Source organism: Malaclemys terrapin, chromosome 4 (assembly GCF_027887155.1).
Source record: "Malaclemys terrapin pileata isolate rMalTer1 chromosome 4, rMalTer1.hap1, whole genome shotgun sequence".
NCBI classification, from domain to species: Eukaryota; Metazoa; Chordata; order Testudines; family Emydidae; genus Malaclemys; species Malaclemys terrapin.
The window spans coordinates 28,274,791-28,294,162 of NC_071508.1; the positions used below are offsets into that span (position 1 = coordinate 28,274,791).

Genomic DNA, 19,372 nt, shown 5'->3' on the forward strand with positions numbered 1-19,372 from the left:
TGCTGCCATCCTTCCCTCCAAGGGGGGCGAAATAGAGGAGGGACTGAATAGAACTGACTACCATGGTTGCAAACCTCCATAACCCATGTAAGAAGAAGACCTAACTTTTTGGAGGAGGGTGAAATTTGGAGGGAAAAACGTTGTTGTCCATCCCACGTTGAAAGTTGGGGAATAACCGTACTCCTGCCCCATTCCCCCACAAAATTACATCCATTACTGCAGTTCTCCCCACCCCTCTGTGTCTTCAGCTATTGCATCCTGCAGTTGCAGTTCTTGCTGCACCAGACCCAGGGCCGCAGCAGCTCTCGTGAAAGCAATCCCCTCCTGTACCCTAGTGCCTCTTGCGGAAAGGGCGCCAATGAAGAATGCACCGTATAAACATTATACTTACTGAATGCAAGAACCAGCCACATGTATTATTATTCCTCCAAGTGATCACTGGCATGGAATTTTATTTGTAACAATATTTTTGAGACATATTTTTCTTCCGCCTGTATTTCGCCCTTGCAAAATCTTACCTGTCCAAATTTTTGGCACATCCTAATTTCAAATATATCCTATTGGTATGGGCCAGATTATACTCTCACAGACATTCAAACAATCAATAATAAAGAAACTACAATCCTTAGAATTATGTTGTTATGGAAGAATTCTGAAAACGTCATGGACAGACCGCATAACCAATAAAAATGTATTGGAGATGACAGAACTCAGCAAACGCTAATCAGAGATCTCATGAAAAGAAAGATTCAATTTGCAGGGCACATTTTAAGGGGTTCAGAGGGTGATGTATGTTTATAGAAAAAGGTGATCTTGGATGGACGATATGGTATTATGGGTGGATCAAAAGGACTATTTACCCACAAAGAAATTAGCAGAAGACTAAATAGAACGGACTACCATGGTTGCAAACCTCCATAACCCATGTAAGAAGAAGATCTAACTTTTTGGAGAATATTTAACTGCTAAATTTCATGGGAGTCTGAATTTGTCTAAAATTAAGCTCAGCTCTAGTTATTATGGAAATGACACTCGCAGTTCCATAGCTGCGGTGAGCTGAGTTTGGCATGTAAAGCATGGATTCGATCACTGTTACATGTGAAGAATACAGTGAAAAGTAGAAGATGGCAGTCATATTTTGAAAGAGGGCAGTTCTTTGTGAGTTTCTGATTTTTATGCACCAGCCTCTGTTGACCGAAAACGTTCCGCTATGAAAAGTGTGGCCAAAAATGACCATTAATCCTAAATATTTCTCCTCAAAAGTCAGTCTTTGCAAAGATCTGTTCAACAGAAGGCGTAGGAGGAAGAGGGAAAGTATATGTGTGTGTGTGCAGAGAAATATGGGGTACAAGAGGCTGGGGAATTTTGAGGGCAGGAGGCAGAGGAAATCTGAGGTATATACTCCACCTTCTTTGCTCTGCTGTGGTAATGCAAAGCACCTATTTAGCGAGCCAGTAAATTCTGGCTGCTCTGTGCTGCTCCAGAGTGGCATAATGCAGTCAGCGCGCACCAGTGAACATGACCTTAAAAGTTGCAAAATTGGAAAATAACTTACGGATGATACTTCTTCTCTTTAGTAAGGGCCAGGTTTTCAAAAGTGGTCAGCAGCCAACATGTTCAGCTCTTTTGAAAAACCGGCCCCAATATTGGGCGCTGAGTTGTTTTGAAAAGTCTGACCTTAATCTCTCTGCATCTCAGTTTCCCATCTGTAAAGCTGTGTTAATACTGAACTGCTTCACATGGAAATTGCAAGGGTTACGTTAGTATCTGTGCAGCACTCACACACTCGCGTATTGGGAGCCATACAAGCATCTAGACTGACAAACAGAACTGTGAGTAGCTAGACTACTTAATTAGGTGCCCAAATATGAACATAGGTGCTTAACTTTAAGCAGCCAAGTCTGAAATTTTGGCATTGACACTTCATATAGAAGTGTTTCTAGGGCAGCTTCCAGCAGCAGAATGGAATTTCAGACACCATGGCCTAGAATGAATCAGATAACCTGAGAATTCACATCAAAGTCCCCTCTATATCATACTAAAATATTTAGCACTTGCACAGCACTTTACAGCCCCAAATTGCTGCACTAATATTAATTTATTAATCCTCAGCTGAAAAGCTGAGCCCATTTCCCAGCTGGCTGCCTGCTACATGGCTTTATGTGCCTCTTTAAGTGAAGACATACGTAAGAAACATTAGCAGAGGATTATCCACCATTCAGGTCAGACCTGGGCTGGAGAACAGATGCATTAAAATGCAGACTAGGATCTGTGTATTGCCAGTGAATGATGAAGGAGTCCTCTGCCACCGGATGGTTTATCTGGAGTCGCCGGTGACATGGATAAATCATGGAGTGGATACTGGGCCCAACTGGAACAAGTTGATGACAAATCCCCCTGTCCAACAAGCTACTACAGAGACAGCTTCTTCAGGCTGTTGCAAGGGAGAGTCTCGTGCCCTCGCCCACTCCCAGCTCCCCAGTTAAACATGCTCTTTCGGCGGCTTCGCTGTCCAGTTTGCAGATCAGCACTGGGATGGCTCCGTGACTCTGGATGACTATGTTGACCGCAGCCAGTAACTTCAGGGAGACTCCCCCAGTGGTATCTTGTGGCAGGGCAGATGTGAGCACAGGGGGGTCCATGCTTCCATCAGGGCTGATGGAAATGGACTCCACCAGCCTGGCACCTGTTTGGGAAAAGAGGTAGGGCACGTAGGTCAAAACTGGCATAAAATGCTGAAAGATGAGACAATTCTGTAGCACCCGCATTGTGGAAGCCCATCCCAGATAGCACATGGCACATTCCAGCGCTACTGATCAAGAAGGGGAAACAAGAACAAGATACTCTTCAACAACAGTTTGTTTCTGAACCTTATCACCCTGGGCCCATTTGCAAAAGGACCTGGGCTTGGTGCCCAATAGCACTACAAACACCAGCCTGCACTGTGCTCTGGGCACATGACTGGTTACAGAATAGGTTCAGCTGGAGCATATTCAGACAAATCAATAGATTACAGGCAGGGTTATGGTTTGACTTGTGCCCTGTGCAGAACTGACCTAACCCCACTGGGGAGTTCTGCCCTTCACCAAGATCCAGCCAATCCAATCCATCTCAATTCAAATTCACCAGATATGTAAGACTAGGCTTCTAGGTCTTCAACACTGCACTGGTCAACTGAAATCTATCTGTGGGTTTATACCTTGCCTATCACTGTAGTATATGAGAATCCTCACAATATGGAAGAAGGTTGGGACTGCCTCACCATCTCATAAGGCTAAATTCCATACAGGAAAACAAAATTTTCCATTCAACACTTCCCCAAGTGTCTTGGATATGAACTGCAGACAAGGCCAGATCTTCCCTTGGCGTTAACTGGAGTGGCTCCATTGAAATCACTGGGATTATGTTAATTTAAACCATCAAAGGTGACAAATCACAAAGGGATACAGTAGACACATTTACAATAGAGTATAGCCATAAATAGCCAGTAAGGAGACAATACAGAGCGGTCCCAGCAAAACACTAAGACTGTCTTAGAAAGCAGAAGCATTGGCAATCCAAGGTTGTAAATTAGAGGAATAGATTTGAAGGAACATCCCAGCTACTTAACCCCGAAAGCCCAAAGGGTGAGGTTATACAACTCCCTTTACTTGGCAATCCTTCCGACACCTCCCTTTCCTATAACCAACTGCAGTGTGTGTGCGTGCCCAGGTATCCCTTTCCTTTCTGTAGGCCCCAGTCAAGATTATTTTTCTATCAGATACACATGCAAGAATATGGGGAATCTACCAGATGCTAGGGATGGGCCTAGATGGGCCTAGCACTAGAGACTCCTACAGCGTTTGCCTTAGAGCTCATACCACTCGCATGTACACACACATTAAAGATGGGCCAGATTTGAAACCCTGGTTCCAAAACACCGCTGTGGAATCCGATCCTGGTTCAGCATCCAAGTTTTGCAATGGGCCAAACTACATGCTCAGATTCTCAAATCCCCCATCCTCTAGGTGTCCACAAAAGCAACTGCAATTTTGCGACGTGACCTCATCTCTATCTAAAATGTTAATTAATGCATCATACACTGAATTATGTATGATAGTTATTAATAGATAAATATATGGAGATACCTATCTCATAGAACTGGAAGGGACCTTGAAAAGTCAACCAAGTACTGTCCCTGACTGTCCCAGATCCCTAAATGCCCCCCCTCAAGGATTGAACTCATAACCCTGGATTTAGCAAGCCAGTGCTCAAACCACTGAGCTATCCCTCCCTCCATAAGGAACCATTCTTTGCACATCATTTTTATCAGGTGTCATCTGGCTATGTCCAATGTGGTCCATGGCTGGGGCTCCTAGGTGCTATGGTAATACAAATAAATAATAATAATAATATACCTGAGGCCTAATTCTTTTTTGCTTTGCACTTATGTGTCATTTACATTTATGCAAAGTGGGTGGTAGCATTTCACATCCTCTTTGCACAGGTGCAAATGGCTACACATTGGACCAGAAGTTGGTTCAATAAAAGATCTCACCTCACTCACCTTGTCTCTTTAATATCCTGGGACCAACATGGCTACAACCGCACTGCAAACAACACTGTTTAGAGGCAGTTACAGTTGAGGCTGTTTTTGTGAGACCCATGTGCTTCAGGTCTGCTGCTACTTCTGTCCTTGGCTCTCACACCACTTTGCTGCTGCCCCTCAATGTAGTCCTGCAGCGCTCCGACATTCCAGTTCTGGGCCCCTAAACAGCTCTCCTGATATCCCTCAAATCCGATCTGCAGCCCCCGCACCATCCCACTCATTGCATTCATTTGGGTAGACACTAGCAACCCTGCCATATTCGTGTGATAAGCTCTAAATTATCCTGTAGAGATTGCGCTGAGACTACAAAACTCATGTGGTTTGTGAGCCACACCAGGATAAAATACAGACGTGAATAGCTAGCATATTAACCTACTGAACCCAATAAAAAAGCACAGAACATGAACAGATATTGGGGGAAGGACAGGAATAGACTCCATTTTTTCTTCTGGAGCCTTACACCATACCTGGGGTATCAGGTGGACGGTCATAAATTCCACTGACATCGGTCAAGAAAACCACTCGCTGGGGGGAGAATTCCCTGGACAGAACCTGCAAAATGAAAACTGTGCAACAGAGGATCTAAAGCAACAGGTTCCCTGGAATCGCAGTAACAGTTCCAAGGCCAGTCTCTTCTGGGTGTTCTTCCCATTGCTTCTTCTTCCATGTATATATACAGCCACATAACTCAGAATCCTCTCCCCAGCTTCTGGCCTCCTTCCTATGACCCTATTGCACAGTAAGGGATCAAGACTAAATCCTGCCCCTGAACATGTGGGTGGACAGAATGGACCCAACTGTGGTCACAACTGGGTTAGGTCACAAGTGCCTTTAGTCCTAGTCCCAACTGTAAATTTCCGAATAAGCCCATATTGGAGCTTTTGTGCTGGTTGGGCCTGTACCCAATACACAGGCGGGGAAGCCATTAAACATCAAGTTGGGGATCCAGTCACCTGTATGGAATCCACAGTCAGAGTGCATGAATAAGATGACATTCCCAGGAGATTCCTATATGGACTCTCAGGGGATCGGCTCTTTCAGAGATTCTCCGCACCCGTCAGAGGGCCTGTCTATGAGCAGAGGAGAAAGGGGTGGTATCACCAGCATTCAGCCCTACTGGTAGAGAGGGCACCCTCCAAAGACAAAGCCCAACAGTAACTATCCGTGGATGACAGTGAGAGATTCCACCACTTCCACTCCCGCACCTGGGGAAGGCCAGACGTCTTACCTCGATGATAGTATCCCCTGATAAGATACAGCAGTGCTGTTCAGAGTCCAGAGCACAGTCCCCATGCACGACCGGGATGTAGCCAGCATCCAAGGCGTCCCTTATGGCAGAAATGCCAGCCTGGCTGACTTTCTTGCCTGCTGTCCTCCAGGTGCCAAAGGGCTGCAAGACAGACACCATGTTGGCCAATGGCTTATGTTGATCCCTGTCATGATCTAACAGCATCCCCCAGCTGGGTGCTTCTCCCCTCCCCCTCGCCCCAGTCAGAAACCTTGCAGGCATTCAAGCATGCAGAATCCACAGCTTCATTCTAAGGCCATGTTACACCTGTTAACCTCTGGATTCCCTGTGTTGTGTCTGACAACTAGGTGGCCAGACACTACAGAAGAATTAACCAGTTCTCAGAGTCTTCTATCCGGTGGCCAGACTCACAGTGTAAGTATGTCCTTCATGCTGCCCCTCCTGGGATTCAAATCATGATCCTTACAGTTCACAGCCAGCAGCTCTACCAGCCTCTAGAGAGCAGAGAAGACAAATATGGGATGCCCCTTACCGAAATGCCCACCGCTGGGACGCCGCATTTTACCAGCTGCTCCGTCACCAGGTGGTTCAGCTGCGGGACCAAACAAGCAACATTCCCATCAGAACAGCTTTTCTGTCTATGTGCCACCCCACACTATCTGCAGCATCAGTTCAATAACCCAGGGAAGGACATGAGCCAAAGCAGCTCCCTGTGTTTATTAGAGCCGTCTAACCAGGGCGGTAAGAGTCCCTACGGCAACATGTGGAGTCACCACCTCTCCGGCCATTTCACCTTCTGTTTAATGAGACTACTCAACAGACCAGAGGTATGTGACATACACTATTGGTTCTAAGCTGCCCCCATTGTTATGCACCCAGATGACCGGGCTGCTGGTTGAGTGCATTGGCTCCCTTTCCATTAGTTCTTCTGTGGAGGATTTGTGGTTTGAAGCACAAATGGACTAGTCTGTAAAATGGTTGTGGCGCCTTGATTAATTTTGCACTGGTTTCTAGGGAGACTTTCTGGGTTAAATTTTAGTTACTTATTTACACAGAGCCAGATTTTCAATACTGGTCAGCAGCCAAGGTGCTGGGCTCTTTGGGCAAACGGGCCTATACAGACCCCTGATCTTGTGTTTATCATAGGCAGTGTACAGTGTGTAGAGAAGGGAATTGGGAGCCAGGACTCCTGTGTTCGGTTCCCAATTCTGCCACTCTCTTGCTGTGAGACCTTCAGTAAGCCGCTTATTCTTGCTGTGCCTTGGTTTCCTCATATATAAAATGGGGATAATAATACTGAGCTACTTCACAATGCAGGAGAGCAGCTGGAAGGCTGAATTAGTGAATGTTTGTAAAGTGCTTTCAGGTCCTTACTAGAAATTGGACCAAAGTATAAAGTTCTGAAAAGTTCAGGTGTGTTTAGATCTTGGAATTTTGGCTCAGGCCTGATTATCCCTACTGAAATAGAGGCAGGTCCTGCTCCTGGCTACACACTGGAGGGACAAGGAGGTTTCGCTGCTGTCCCAAGTGATACAATGAATCCCAGCAGAGAGGGGGCAACAAGGATGCTTCTCTTCTCCGGAGCTGGAAACTGAATGCTGCAAAAAAGGGGAGTGGACAGCACTGGGCCATCAAAATAACTTCCACCCTCAGCCCTGGGGCTTCTGCATGGAAAGTCTCACGTGCTAAAATCTTAGTACCCCTAGAAGTAATCATCCTTTCTATTCTCCATGCCTATAGTCCAAGGAGTCAAGGCACTTTGCAGGCATCAGTATGTGGCTCCTCAACCCATGAGAGGTGGGTCTGGATGAGTATTCCCACTTTGCAAAGCCAGGAGAAGGACTCAGCTTTGGTTTCCCAGTCCTGGGATTTCCCCAATAGACTCGGCTCCCTCTTTAATCAGCTCTACGCTCCCTTTAATAGTAAATTCTAAGAACATCGGAACGGACAAATTGGGTCAGAGCAGAGGCCCATCAACCCCAGTCTTGGGTCTCCAATCATGGCCAGCACTAGCTGCTTCAGATGACCTGTCTAAATTACTAAGCCTTTGCCAGTATAGCTATGCCAGCAGAGCCTCCTAGTAGAGACCCAGCATACACTGACAGAAGGAGCTCTGCCCATATGGCTACACCACCTCCCTGAACCACATTAGCTAAACCAACAGAGAGACTCATCTATCAGCATAGTTGCTTCTACACAGAGATTTTGATGGCATAGCTATATCGGCTAGAGGGTGTGATTTGTATCAAACTCCCAGCTAGCAAAACTTAGTATAGACTAAGCCCTCTAGTAGACAGTTATGGAATTATGGGAGAAGTCACTTCATGACCTGAGCCCAGGCATTTCATGGTTGGCTCATGCCCTGAAGCAGAAGAGTCGATATTCCTGTGGATGGACTCATTATTCATGTAAGCATCTAATCACACTTTGAATCCTACTGTGCTCTTTGCCCCTAAAATATCTTGTGGCAGTGAGTTCCACCTTTAACTATGTTCTCTCTCTTGACATTTCTCCTGCTGCCCCACTTCTTCCCATCTGTTCCTCCTTCTAATCAGTATTATTTATTTTATGGCAGCAGCTAGAGAGGTGCTTCATAAACACATAGCAAGAGACAGTCCCTTCCCCAAACTCTTATAGTCTAAATAGACAAGACAGAAAGGGTGGGAGGGGGAACAGAGGCATAGAGAAAGGCGGCAGAGGAAGGTCAGTGTCGGGGCTTGGAATTGCATCCAGGTCTCCTGGGCAGTTCAGTCCGCAGTCCACTAGACCAGTGGTTCTCAAAGCCGGTCCGCCGCTTGTTCAGGGAAAGCCCCTGGCGGGCCGGGCCGGTTTGCTTACACAGGTTTGGCCGATCGCGGCTCCCACTGGCCCCGGTTCACCGCTCCAGGCCAATCGGGGCTGAGGGAAGGGCAGCCAGCACATCCCTCAGCCCGCGCCACTTCTCGCAGACCCCATTGGCCTGCAGCAGCGAACTGCGGCCAGTGGGAGCCACGATTGGCCGAACCTGGGGACACGGCAGGTAAACAAACAGGCCCTGACCGCCAGGGGCTTTCCCTGAACAAGCAGCAAACCAGCTTTGAGAACCACTGCACTAGACCATGCTACCTCCCTCTCTTTTCTTGCATTTCCTCCCCTACCTTCTCTTTTTCCTTCACTTTCCCTTTCTTCTGATATTCCATTGTTACATGTGGCTTTTTTCCGTGTGTGTTATTACAGAAGTGACACTACGTGATTTACTATGGTTTAATCTTTACTTTCTTTGCCTGGAAATGCTCCGCAGTGGACTCACCCCAGTTTTGCACCTTGCGAGTCATATGCGGCTGTGCAAAGTGGGTATAAAATGCTAGCAAATCCGAATTCTTCACTCACTCCAATGGAAACATTTTACAGCTCCTTTGCACAGAAGCAAATCACTGCACAAGGAGCAAATCCATGGAGAAGCAGACCCAGAAGGTGGCTCCCTTCATGTTGAGTCAGGATTGGACCAGAATCCTTATACTGTACAATGTTAAGGAGCTGTAAGCTGCTAGGGGTGCCTCCTTCAAACAAGGCATAAATCTGTGAGGTCCTGACAATTTGTAGTCGGAGATTCGAACCAGGGCCGGCTCTAGGTTTTTTGCCGCCCCAAGCAAAAAAAATTTTGGCTGCTCCCCCCTCCCAGCCCTGGGCTCCTCGCCGCACCCCCCTGCTGCCCCAGCCTTGGGCTCTCCCCCTCCACCCCCATCCCCACCCCCTGCCGCCCCAGCTCTGGGCTCCCTCATTCCTCCCCACCATTGCAACCAACACACACCTCCTGCCGCCCCAGTCCTGGGCTCTCTCCCCTCCCCACCTGCACCCTCCTTCCGCCGCAGCCCTGGGTCACTGGTAACTCGCTCCCACGGCAGGTCATTCAGCAGGAATTTTAGATGTGCACAGAACACAGACAGGATTGGTTCCCATATGGTTACAGAACTGCAGTAAAGTGGAACAATTTTCAGCTTGTGTGATTGGAGGATATCTGGATGCATATTATAAGACTGTCCTACACTAATGAGGAAAAGTTGAGGTGCCTTTATTATTCTTTTCTTCCACTCTTTCTTTCTATGGGGAATTTGCCAATGCAATATCACTGTCTTCCTTTTACACAAACAAACAAACAAAAAGGCAATGGCTATTGAAAATAGCAATTCCAGTCCTAATAGCCACTGGGAAGCATTTCTTGCTCAATTTTATCCTACTTTTTCTACAGCAAGTTACAGTGGATCCGTATATTTGATTTGGGAGAAATGAAGTAACAGCTGCCCAAACTGAGCTTGAGCACTCCTGAATTTTGAGGTGTTCAAATCTGGAAGGCAGGTGCTGGGGGGGGGAGGGGGGGAAGGGGGCTGTGGCTCTGTGGGGGAGCACGGCAGCATGTATGCAGCAGTGTGTCTGGCGCTGCGCGGAGCCAGACACGCTGGTCTGAGTGGCACAGTAAGGGGGCTGGGGGGTTGGATGGGGCGGAGGTTCGGGGGGGCAGTCAGGGGCAGGGAGAAGGGGGGGTTATATGAGTCACGGGGTTGGGGGGGGCAGTCAGGGGACAGGCAGCAGTTGGATAGGCATGGGCGTCCCGGGGGTTTGTCAGGGGACAGGTAGGGGGTGGGATCCTAGGGTGGAAGTTGGGGGGGGGGTGTCTCAGGAGGGGGCAGTTGGGGACAAGGAGAAGGGAGGCTTAGATGGGGTCCCAAGGGGCAGGGGTCCCAGGAGGGGGCAATCAGGGGACAAGGAGCAGTGGCGCTTAGATAGGGGGTGGGGTCCTGGGGGGCAGTTAGGGGCAGGGGTCCCGGGAGGGGGTGATCGGGGACAGGGAGCAGGGGGGGTTGGATGGGTTGGGGTTTCTGTGGGGGGCAGTCAGAGGGAGTGGATGGTGGCAGGGTGGGGCTACCCTCCCTCCCTGTGGAGTGTCCTATTTTTTTAAATGTTAAAATATGGTATCCCTACTCACAGTGCAGCTCTCCATTCAGGGCAGGCTGCAGCATGAAGTCTCAGCTACCTCACTCCCTCCCCCTCTTTCCTGTTGGTAGTGGCCAAGGGAATGCTGGGAAATGTAGTTCTTTCCCTGCTCCAGGGCTGGCTCTATAGGCAGGGAGCTAACCAAGGAACTACAGCTCCGAGGGCCCCCTGTTGGTTCTCAGCTCCCATGCTGTATCCCTGCCGCCCCTGCAAATGGGCTGCCCCAAGCACGTGCTTGCTTTGCTGGTGCCTAGAGCCGCCCCGGATTCCAACCATGGTACTCTTTACATAGATAGGGGTGCTAACCGTCTGCAGGGCATGTATTATGTCTGACCTTCTTGAATATCCAACTTGCAATTTTCAATATTAACTTTTCCTATCCTAGATTTTGGTGTAGGGTAGGAAGATGGGGAACAGCTGTATTTCACCCTAGAGGTGGCTGCATTTCACTGGCAGATGAACTCATTCCCTGTGTTCAGTTCATTAAGTTCTACAAATGCTTTGGGATACTTCAGGAAAAAGCAGCTATATAAAGGTATTATTATTATTATTAAATTATATTATTTACATAATACATATGCAAGCTTAATAATTGCAAATAGCTGCAAACCAGTCCCTCCTCTATTTACCTGCCAAGACCTGACAGTTCTGCATTTCTCTGAGATCATTCACACCTAAAACAGTGGAAGGCTATAGTTCTTCCAGGTGGCCCAGCTGCAAGGCGCCGTGGGACAGGCCTTAGCAGGTACATATGTATTTTCTTGCCTTACAATCTCAAGCATTTGTTTATTTTATTGCCCTTGAAACTATCATTTATTCATAGGGAACTTCAGTGCAGACAGAAAAGATTCAGTTGAACAGAGCGGATAGAAACTTTACACAGGCCCCATGATGCTCTAGGAAGCTGGAAAATCGGCTTCCCCAGGTCCCTCAGGATCCCGTGTGTGTAAAAGAGATTCCTGGGTTATTCTCACCCTCTGCTCCCCTTCTGATCCATAAGACTGGGATTAAGGGTGTGTGACCAGAGCACCCCTACACCTTGGCAGTCCCTGACTGCTCCAACAGCCCCTCGTAGCTGTGGGCAGCTAAGTGTAACTTAGAGAAAACCTAAGGCTTCTCTACATTTTATTGAGACACTAGTCTGACACTTTTATGGTCCAGGACTGGGGGAATGAACAGGCTGTTTAAAACAATTGTTGGGTTCCCCTTTCTTGAGCTGTGGAGAGTGCAAGCCCAGGATCTGGCCCTTTGACAAAACAGAAACTGTCCACGGGAAGAGCTGGTGACAACAAATCTCCCAACTGAAAAAAAAGTTTCCAAATTGTCAAAATGCCCCCGGTTGACATTTGCAAAGTGAAAAGTTTCATTTTCTGAATCAAAACAACTTTTTGTTTCAAAGTTTTAGTTAACTGATAGTAAACAAAGACACTGATATTTTTTTTTTAAATGTCAAATGGGACACAAAACATTTGGCCTGACCCAGTCCAAATCACTGCTTGGTGAAAAGTTTTGAGATTTCGACTTTTTGTCCCAATTCAGGACTGGAAAATATTTTGGAACCCTCAAAAACACTTGTGCATGGGAAACACCTTCCCTGTCCAGCTCTACTCATGATGCCCCACCCCCGGGGTCAGAGATGCCGATTACCCGCTATTAAGGGAGGCATGGGGTGCTGCGTACCTTCGTAACGGAGAGCCTGGTCAGACACAGCCCTTGTCGCAGGGCCTCGCTCCCGGCCGAGCCCGCTGGCGATCCTGAGGCCACGCCATTTGCCTTCGCTTGGAAATGCCCAAAGGAGCTGGAATCGGGAAGAAGAAGTTGGTTATTACAGTGAATCCAGTTCATCTTGGGCTCGCCGTTCTCTGTAGCTTCAGGGGGTCACAGGCTTTTAGTCCCACACCCTCCTCGGAGAGGTGCTAAGCTGAGGGGAAGATGCCAAATGAATTCAATTTCCATCCCTCACATGCTCCCCTATTGCCTCAACAGGAAACCTGCCTCACTTCCAGCTCCTGCTCTCTTCCCAGAGTCCTTCCCACTTCCCTACATTCCTCTGTCCCCTTAATGAGCACCAAAGGAGGCCTTCCCCTTGCCCACATCCCCAGGTCTGAATCCCCTCCCTAGTCCAGCTGGCCATGGTCTCTGCCCTTCCTTGTCATGCCAATCCATCCCTGCCTTCCCCATACATGCCTCCTGCCCCCTGCTGGTTGCTGGCTTGATGAGTGGACAGGACACAGCAATGGCCAGAGGCAATGGGGCAGCAGGAAGATAGAGCACATGATTTCGGAGTCAATGTCTCAGGCCTCAGGGTGGAGATTAATGCAAGAGGCGGAACTGGTGTCTCCTCAGGAAGAATTTCAGGACCTAGATATTTGATTTCACATCCTTTACCACCTCTTAAGCCTTGAGATTTCAGCTCCTACCATGCCATTGTGACAAAGCCTACAGCAAAAATCCCAAGGGGTTGTTAATATAATACCACTGACTATCTGAGTTTGGGTGTTCTTTGGGTGTTGCAGTGCCTCCGATGACACTAGCCTACACAGAGGACAGACACAGAGGGCAGCATGTGAGGCAAAGCAGTCTGGGATGTCCTGTCACAGCCAGCTGGGAGGCAGAAAGACTGGCCAAGTCTGTTAAAAAGACACACTTATAGGGTCAGCAAAGCACTGTGCTACAAACCCACAATAGGATGACAACCATGGCTCCACCTAACCTGTTGGCAAGGGCAACACCTGGACAGCTGCCACGATTATTAACTAAATACTAACCGCATTTGTGGGGATACAAACCAGGCCAATGACCGGTTACAAATCTGCCTAAATATTATAGTGCAGCTTGCGCCTGAAAATCCAGTATCCCACACACCCCAGGCTAGGGGTGTGACTGGGACCAGCAAAGACATCCAGAGGCTCCTGCCCCCTGGGTTCCCAGGGTTTTAAAATGAATTGGACCGATTACCTCTCACAGACCTTTACCCAGCACAGGTTTCTACCTAACAAAGTGCTGGGAAAGGTGGCTGCTAAGTTGGAGCCCCTTGACTGACAGCTCTCCATGCGACTGTCTCTGACCATCTCCATGGATACACCTTATTACCACATGACCCGCATGACACATTTCCACCAGGACCAAACCTTTAGATGTCACAGGCATCAGACACAAGCTCCCTTTGGTTACAGTAAGACAGACAGATAGGCTGTTGCAGGATAAAGGGCTGGAGGGAACATGATAGGCCAACTGATAGATGCTGCAGATGGATGCAGTAGAGGAATAGAGGGGTGGATGCCAGGAGTGGATGCATGATTGGATGGATCCATGGAAGGATGAGCAAGCGAGATGGGATGGATAGATGGATGGGACGGTGAGATAAATACTGTGGGTAGAAACTATGATGTGATCTACAGGGGAACAGGGGTCCTGGAGGGGCTTGTTCTGGCAGGGATGGAGGCCACAGGTGGCTGTTGTGGTGGGGCCGAGGAGATATATATATAAGTGGACAGACTGATAAATAGAACTTGCAGTATAAATCCAGCAGTGACTGAAGCAGAGCAGGGTGAGACTAGCCTGGTTTTCAGTTCTGTAACTTTGAGGCAGATGATGGCCAGCAAATTGTTTTCCATCTGGGGCATTAATGAAGCCCAGCAGGCTCCTGTCAATCTCTTTTACTGGTATATCAAGTGTCCCCAGACGGTCTGGGGCCATCTCTAACTCACTGACATTCATGACAGAGAATGGCGAATCCCTCTTCCCCTTTGGCCAGTCATGTGTCGTTTTCAGGCATGTCTTGTTTTGTGCTCCATATCCTTTCGCTTCTCTCCTTTCACCCCCAACAGCTGTTTCTGTTTTGAAAGGAACTTAATCAATTTGTGTTCCAAAGGGGTCCTTCTCCCGGAGATACCTGCTCTGTGGAGGAAATCGGGCAGTGTCACATGGGGGCAGCCAGTCATGTTTATCAGCTGTGGGCCTGTCCTGAATCCAGCAACTCCCCCAGGAGCTTGGACACTGTCCTTCATTCCCACGGGGCCTGTAGGATCATGGAAACAGCTTTGGGCACTGTCATTGGAAGGAATATCTTTGCATCATAAAAGAGAGACCACTCCTGGATGTTCTCGTTAGCAGCGGGCTGGCAAGGAACTTCAATCCAGGCTCAAACTGGTGGCAGCAGCAAAGCGGGATCATTTAGGGAATATTAATAATATCTATTGCTTATATTGCACTTTTTATCAGTAGATCTCCAAGCACTTCACGTCTTTAATGTATTTATCCTCACAACACCTGTCAGGCAGGGCAGGTGATCCCCATTGTGCACGTGGGGCGCTGAGGCACAGAGAAGTTAAGTGATTTGCCCAGGATCACATAGAAAGTCTGTGATGGAGCAGGGAACTGAACCCCCCAAGTCCTAGGCTAGTGCCCTAACCACTGAGAGAGACTGGTGCTGGGGGGAGGGGGGAAGTGAGGGGGCTTCCCCAAAATGCCAGGAGCCCAAAGAGCCAAAATAAAGAACTCTGAAGAGCCTGGGTCATATAAATAAATAACACCTGCCCTTCTTCAGCAAGGGACATGACGACAATATTCCAGCCCCTCAGGGTTATTAAAGATCCCATCGTGACAGTTTCAGCAAGAGCAGGGGTGTTCTGTGTCCTGGTTCCTGCCCAGCTTCCAACAGAAGTATTTCAATTCCATGTCCCTAAATCCCCCACTGGGATTTCCCTGGATACAGCATCTTCTTTCTTTTTCTTTCTACCGTATTGACCTAACTTGGCCATCTTTCTATTTCTCTCTCTCACTGTCTATGCATCTTCCTTCTTTCCTCCGCTCTCCCTGTGCTTATCTTAGTAGAATAATGGGAGTGCTCCTCTACAGCTCAAAGCATGTCATGCCATTTAACAAAAAGACCTACATCCACAGTCCCTCTTTGCAAATGAGCTTTGGCCTCTTTTGTGTCTCTCGAGGTGCACGTACAAAAACAGAACAACTCGACCATTGCTAACATGAGACAACATCACTTACAAAGAAACCTCCCTGAACCAGGCCACAATTCATCGGCCTCGCCACATGACATGAAGGTCAACAAACTGAATGGGGGAAGTGAATGCTAGGATTAGGGGCCCTCCACTAACATTGCTCTGTCCCCAGCATGCAGTCATAGAGATCCAGGGGCTGTCAATGTAGCTATCTCAGCTGATCTCAAATGCTGGGCTGGAGCCTGAAGAGAGAAGGTATGTCTCAGGAAGCCAGGACCCTATCAATACAGTGCTCCATGGATCTAAATGTCCTAGCAACAAACTGGAAGCCAAAGCAGACCATAGGGCACTGGGATAATATGTTCCCCATAAGAAGCGCTTGCTCATGAAACATGATAGCCCCAAGGAAAGCCCATCAGATTAATCCAGTCTGGAGGTAAAAGAGACCAGGATTCCTGAGGTGGAGTCTGTAAGTACAAATAAAAATATTAACCACAGCTGTGACCTGGGGACTCAGGAGCAGCTAAGGATCCCAAAGGACCCTTTGAGCATTAACCTTATCAACAAGAGATGGGCAGACCCGATTCAGAGACGCTGGTATTGTCTGCCCCATCACCTGTCTCCGACAACCTGCACGAGGCCACAGCTCTGATCCATGACTCTATCGTGGCTGGACAGCAGGAGAGCCATGAAGCCACACTGTCTGAGGCAGATGGAACAGAGCTGTAGGGATGAGTTTCTTCCACATGGTGATGGAAGTTCAGCCCAGACCATTCGACACTCTCCCTTCACATACGCACTGGGCAGGTAGGGGTAAGAGTAGAACCCTTCAGTACCCTAGGCAAACAAACAGAAGAGTAATTGCCCAACCCCACTCCCTGGGATCGCTCTGAGAGGAAAGGTCAGAGGCAGTGCAACTCCATTTACCTCTGCCAGGGTCCACAGCCTTCACTTCCTGTCCTAATCTGTGGTGCAGTGTCATTGTGCCTGGAGACCCAGCTGCTGTGTTCTATCAGATGTGGCTGCATTTCTGTGGTGAAATAAGCTGTGACATTTTGTACCTGGGGGAGTGCCCTGTAACCCCCATATTCCTCATTTATATACGATTGTGATCTTGCATATAGAGCATGCCTTGTAAGGTATCAGGGGAAAGGTTATGATTTGCAGAAAGTCATTTCTCTCTCCCGTATATGTGTATCATTAATGCATATGAAGTTATGAGAATTGGGTCGTATGGTGGTCACTAAAACATGCTGTAAGTTGGGGAATCAGCCAGATATTAGCTCCCCAGAGGCAACAGCAAGGAAAGTAACCAACGCCCAGGCGGGGTGTCAAACAACCCATCAACAGCCATTGTCCAGCAAGGGAGCTACAATGCAATGACTCACCTGCATGAGGCCACACCAGGGGAATTGCTCAATCTTGCCTGGAGACTCAGCAATGCCCCCAGACATGCCTGGACTTATGTTTTCCAAGCACATGGACTGAGCGTATAAAACAGACACAGTGGCCACATGCTGGACCTTTCTCCTTCACCCACCTACGCTGCAAGCAACAAGGACCCTCTGAAGACTCCAACTGAGGGGACTGGCCCAGATTTCAATGGTGAAATCTGTGTACTATAAACTGCAATATCCAGTGGGGTGAGAAAAACTGCTTAATCTAGATGTTGCCCAGTCTAATAGGGTTGAGAGGTTAGACTGCATGCTTATATTTTCTTTTCTTTTGGTAACTAACTCTGACTTTTTGCCTATCACTTAAAATCTATCTTTTGTAGTCAATAAACTTCTTTTACTGTTTATCTTTACCAGTGAGTTTGCCTGAAGCTTGTGGCAAATGTGCTCAGGTCTGCAAAGGCTGGTGTATGTCCACTTTCCATTGATGAAGTGGTGAACCAATTAATAAATCTGCACTGCTCGTCTTGAGCAGTGCAAGACAGTTTATTCCTGAGGTACAGTGCTGGGAACTGAGGGGATTTGGCTTTGGTGCCTTTTTCTGTGTGATTCATGCGTGGCTCGGGGAACATTCATGCAATCTAGCTGGGTGTTGGGTCTCCACATGTGGTTGTGCTGAGTGATAACAGTACCTGGAGGCATTCGCTGCTTGTCACTAGCAAGGCATTGAGACCAGCCCAGGCAGGAGAGAGTTCAGGGGGCACAGCGGTCCCACAGTCTCAGGCTGCACCTCGGAGATCCCATCACATAAGCAATTAAATGAAATGCAGTGACTCTATGGCCTCATCGCTCTAAGATCCCCTGCCAAAATGATCCTGGTGGGTTGGGGCCAGGATTTGGTCAGAGTACCTGACCACATCAGTCACCTGGCCAATGGGAGGCCACCTGGGCAGATGCTTCCTGGATCCTACATAGGTTCAGCCCTGTGGTCCAGCCCCACTTGTGTAAGGACATCCCACCGGACAAGTTGAGCAATCCCCTCTGTCTTCGCTTTCATGTGTCTGACAAGGCTGGGGCTCCAAGCAACAGCTCATGCAGGGAAGAGTTCTCAGCCGTGAAGATGGAGGAGCAGGTGGTGTTACTGAGAAGAAGCTGGGATAGGAAATAGCAACTCAGCATTGCAAGTGATGTGAAAGCCAGGAGCAGGCCCAGAGAGAAGCTCACAGAGGCAGCTCAATAGGCCTAAGTGGAGCAGAGAGTCAGAGAGTCCAAGCTAGGGAATGGAAAGGGGCAGGCAGGTGGTTGCACAAGCTACCAAAGGCCAGAAGGGAATCTGGAATGCAGGCCTCAAATCCAGAAGAGCAGAGTAGGAAAGTCAGAGGCTGAAGCAAGGAGCCAGAAGAGCAGAGCTGACTGCAGAGTGATGCAATAGAACTTGGGCTATAGGCAGCTGGAGGCTTAGTGGAGGGGGAACTTGGGGAGGCAGCGATTTTGGTAATTCGGTCTAAGCATCAGGACCAACATCTGATTGTGGCTGCCTCTTATCTCAAATTGAGCCCCTTAAAATCAGTGGCTGCTTTGGAAAACACAGCTGTGATTGCTCAAGGACCGAGCTCAGCTCTCCAATTCCCAGCCTTGCCCTTTATCCAATACCTCATGCTTCCTGCCCTTTAGGTCACCCTCTGAAGCATTCAGCACCTACAAGTGAGAATGACTTGAATCTAAAGCACATCACGGCCCCACAGCTGCTCTGACAAAGAGCCAACCTTAAAATAAACAAATACAAGTTTCAACAGGCCAACTCTACACATTCATAGTTTTTAAACTACCAAGAGTATTTCCTTCAAATCTGACTTATTTTGTAGATTTCAGTGAGCCTGAAAAATCAAGCCAAGTCTGAAGAATACATGTACCATCATTCTATAACTTCTTGATCCTGATTTGCAACTACACTAGGGCCCCATTGCACCATTCTGGAAGTATAAAGAGGCCTTAAAGTGTGAGTAAGTTACGTTTATACCACCAGAATGGTGTGACGGGGCTGTAGTTTAAATGGAAATCAGACCCAATGTCTATAAAACATATTACATTGCATAAGAAATTATAGATTGCATTATATCCCCTATGGTGCTAACTGGCAAGTCATTTATAATGAACTAAACAGAAATTGCATTTTAAAGAGTAAGCACAAGGGACCAGAGTTAAGGCT

The 19,372-nt window shown here is 48.0% G+C and overlaps 1 protein-coding gene across 1 annotated transcript in view; it reads right to left on the bottom strand.

The window, feature by feature from the left end:
* Window positions 1-416: 416 nt before the first annotated feature.
* Window positions 417-19,372, bottom strand: part of LOC128835853 (uncharacterized) — a 43,693-nt gene continuing 24,737 nt past the window's right edge. Inside the window, exons 2-6 of the mRNA XM_054025693.1 lie at window positions 12,489-12,606; window positions 6,370-6,429; window positions 5,817-5,978; window positions 5,056-5,140; window positions 417-2,686 (exon numbers count right to left, since the gene is read on the bottom strand). Coding sequence (XP_053881668.1) covers window positions 2,430-2,686; window positions 5,056-5,140; window positions 5,817-5,978; window positions 6,370-6,429; window positions 12,489-12,606 — 682 coding nt within the window. The 3' untranslated portion in view covers window positions 417-2,429. The remainder of the gene's footprint in view (window positions 2,687-5,055; window positions 5,141-5,816; window positions 5,979-6,369; window positions 6,430-12,488; window positions 12,607-19,372) is intronic.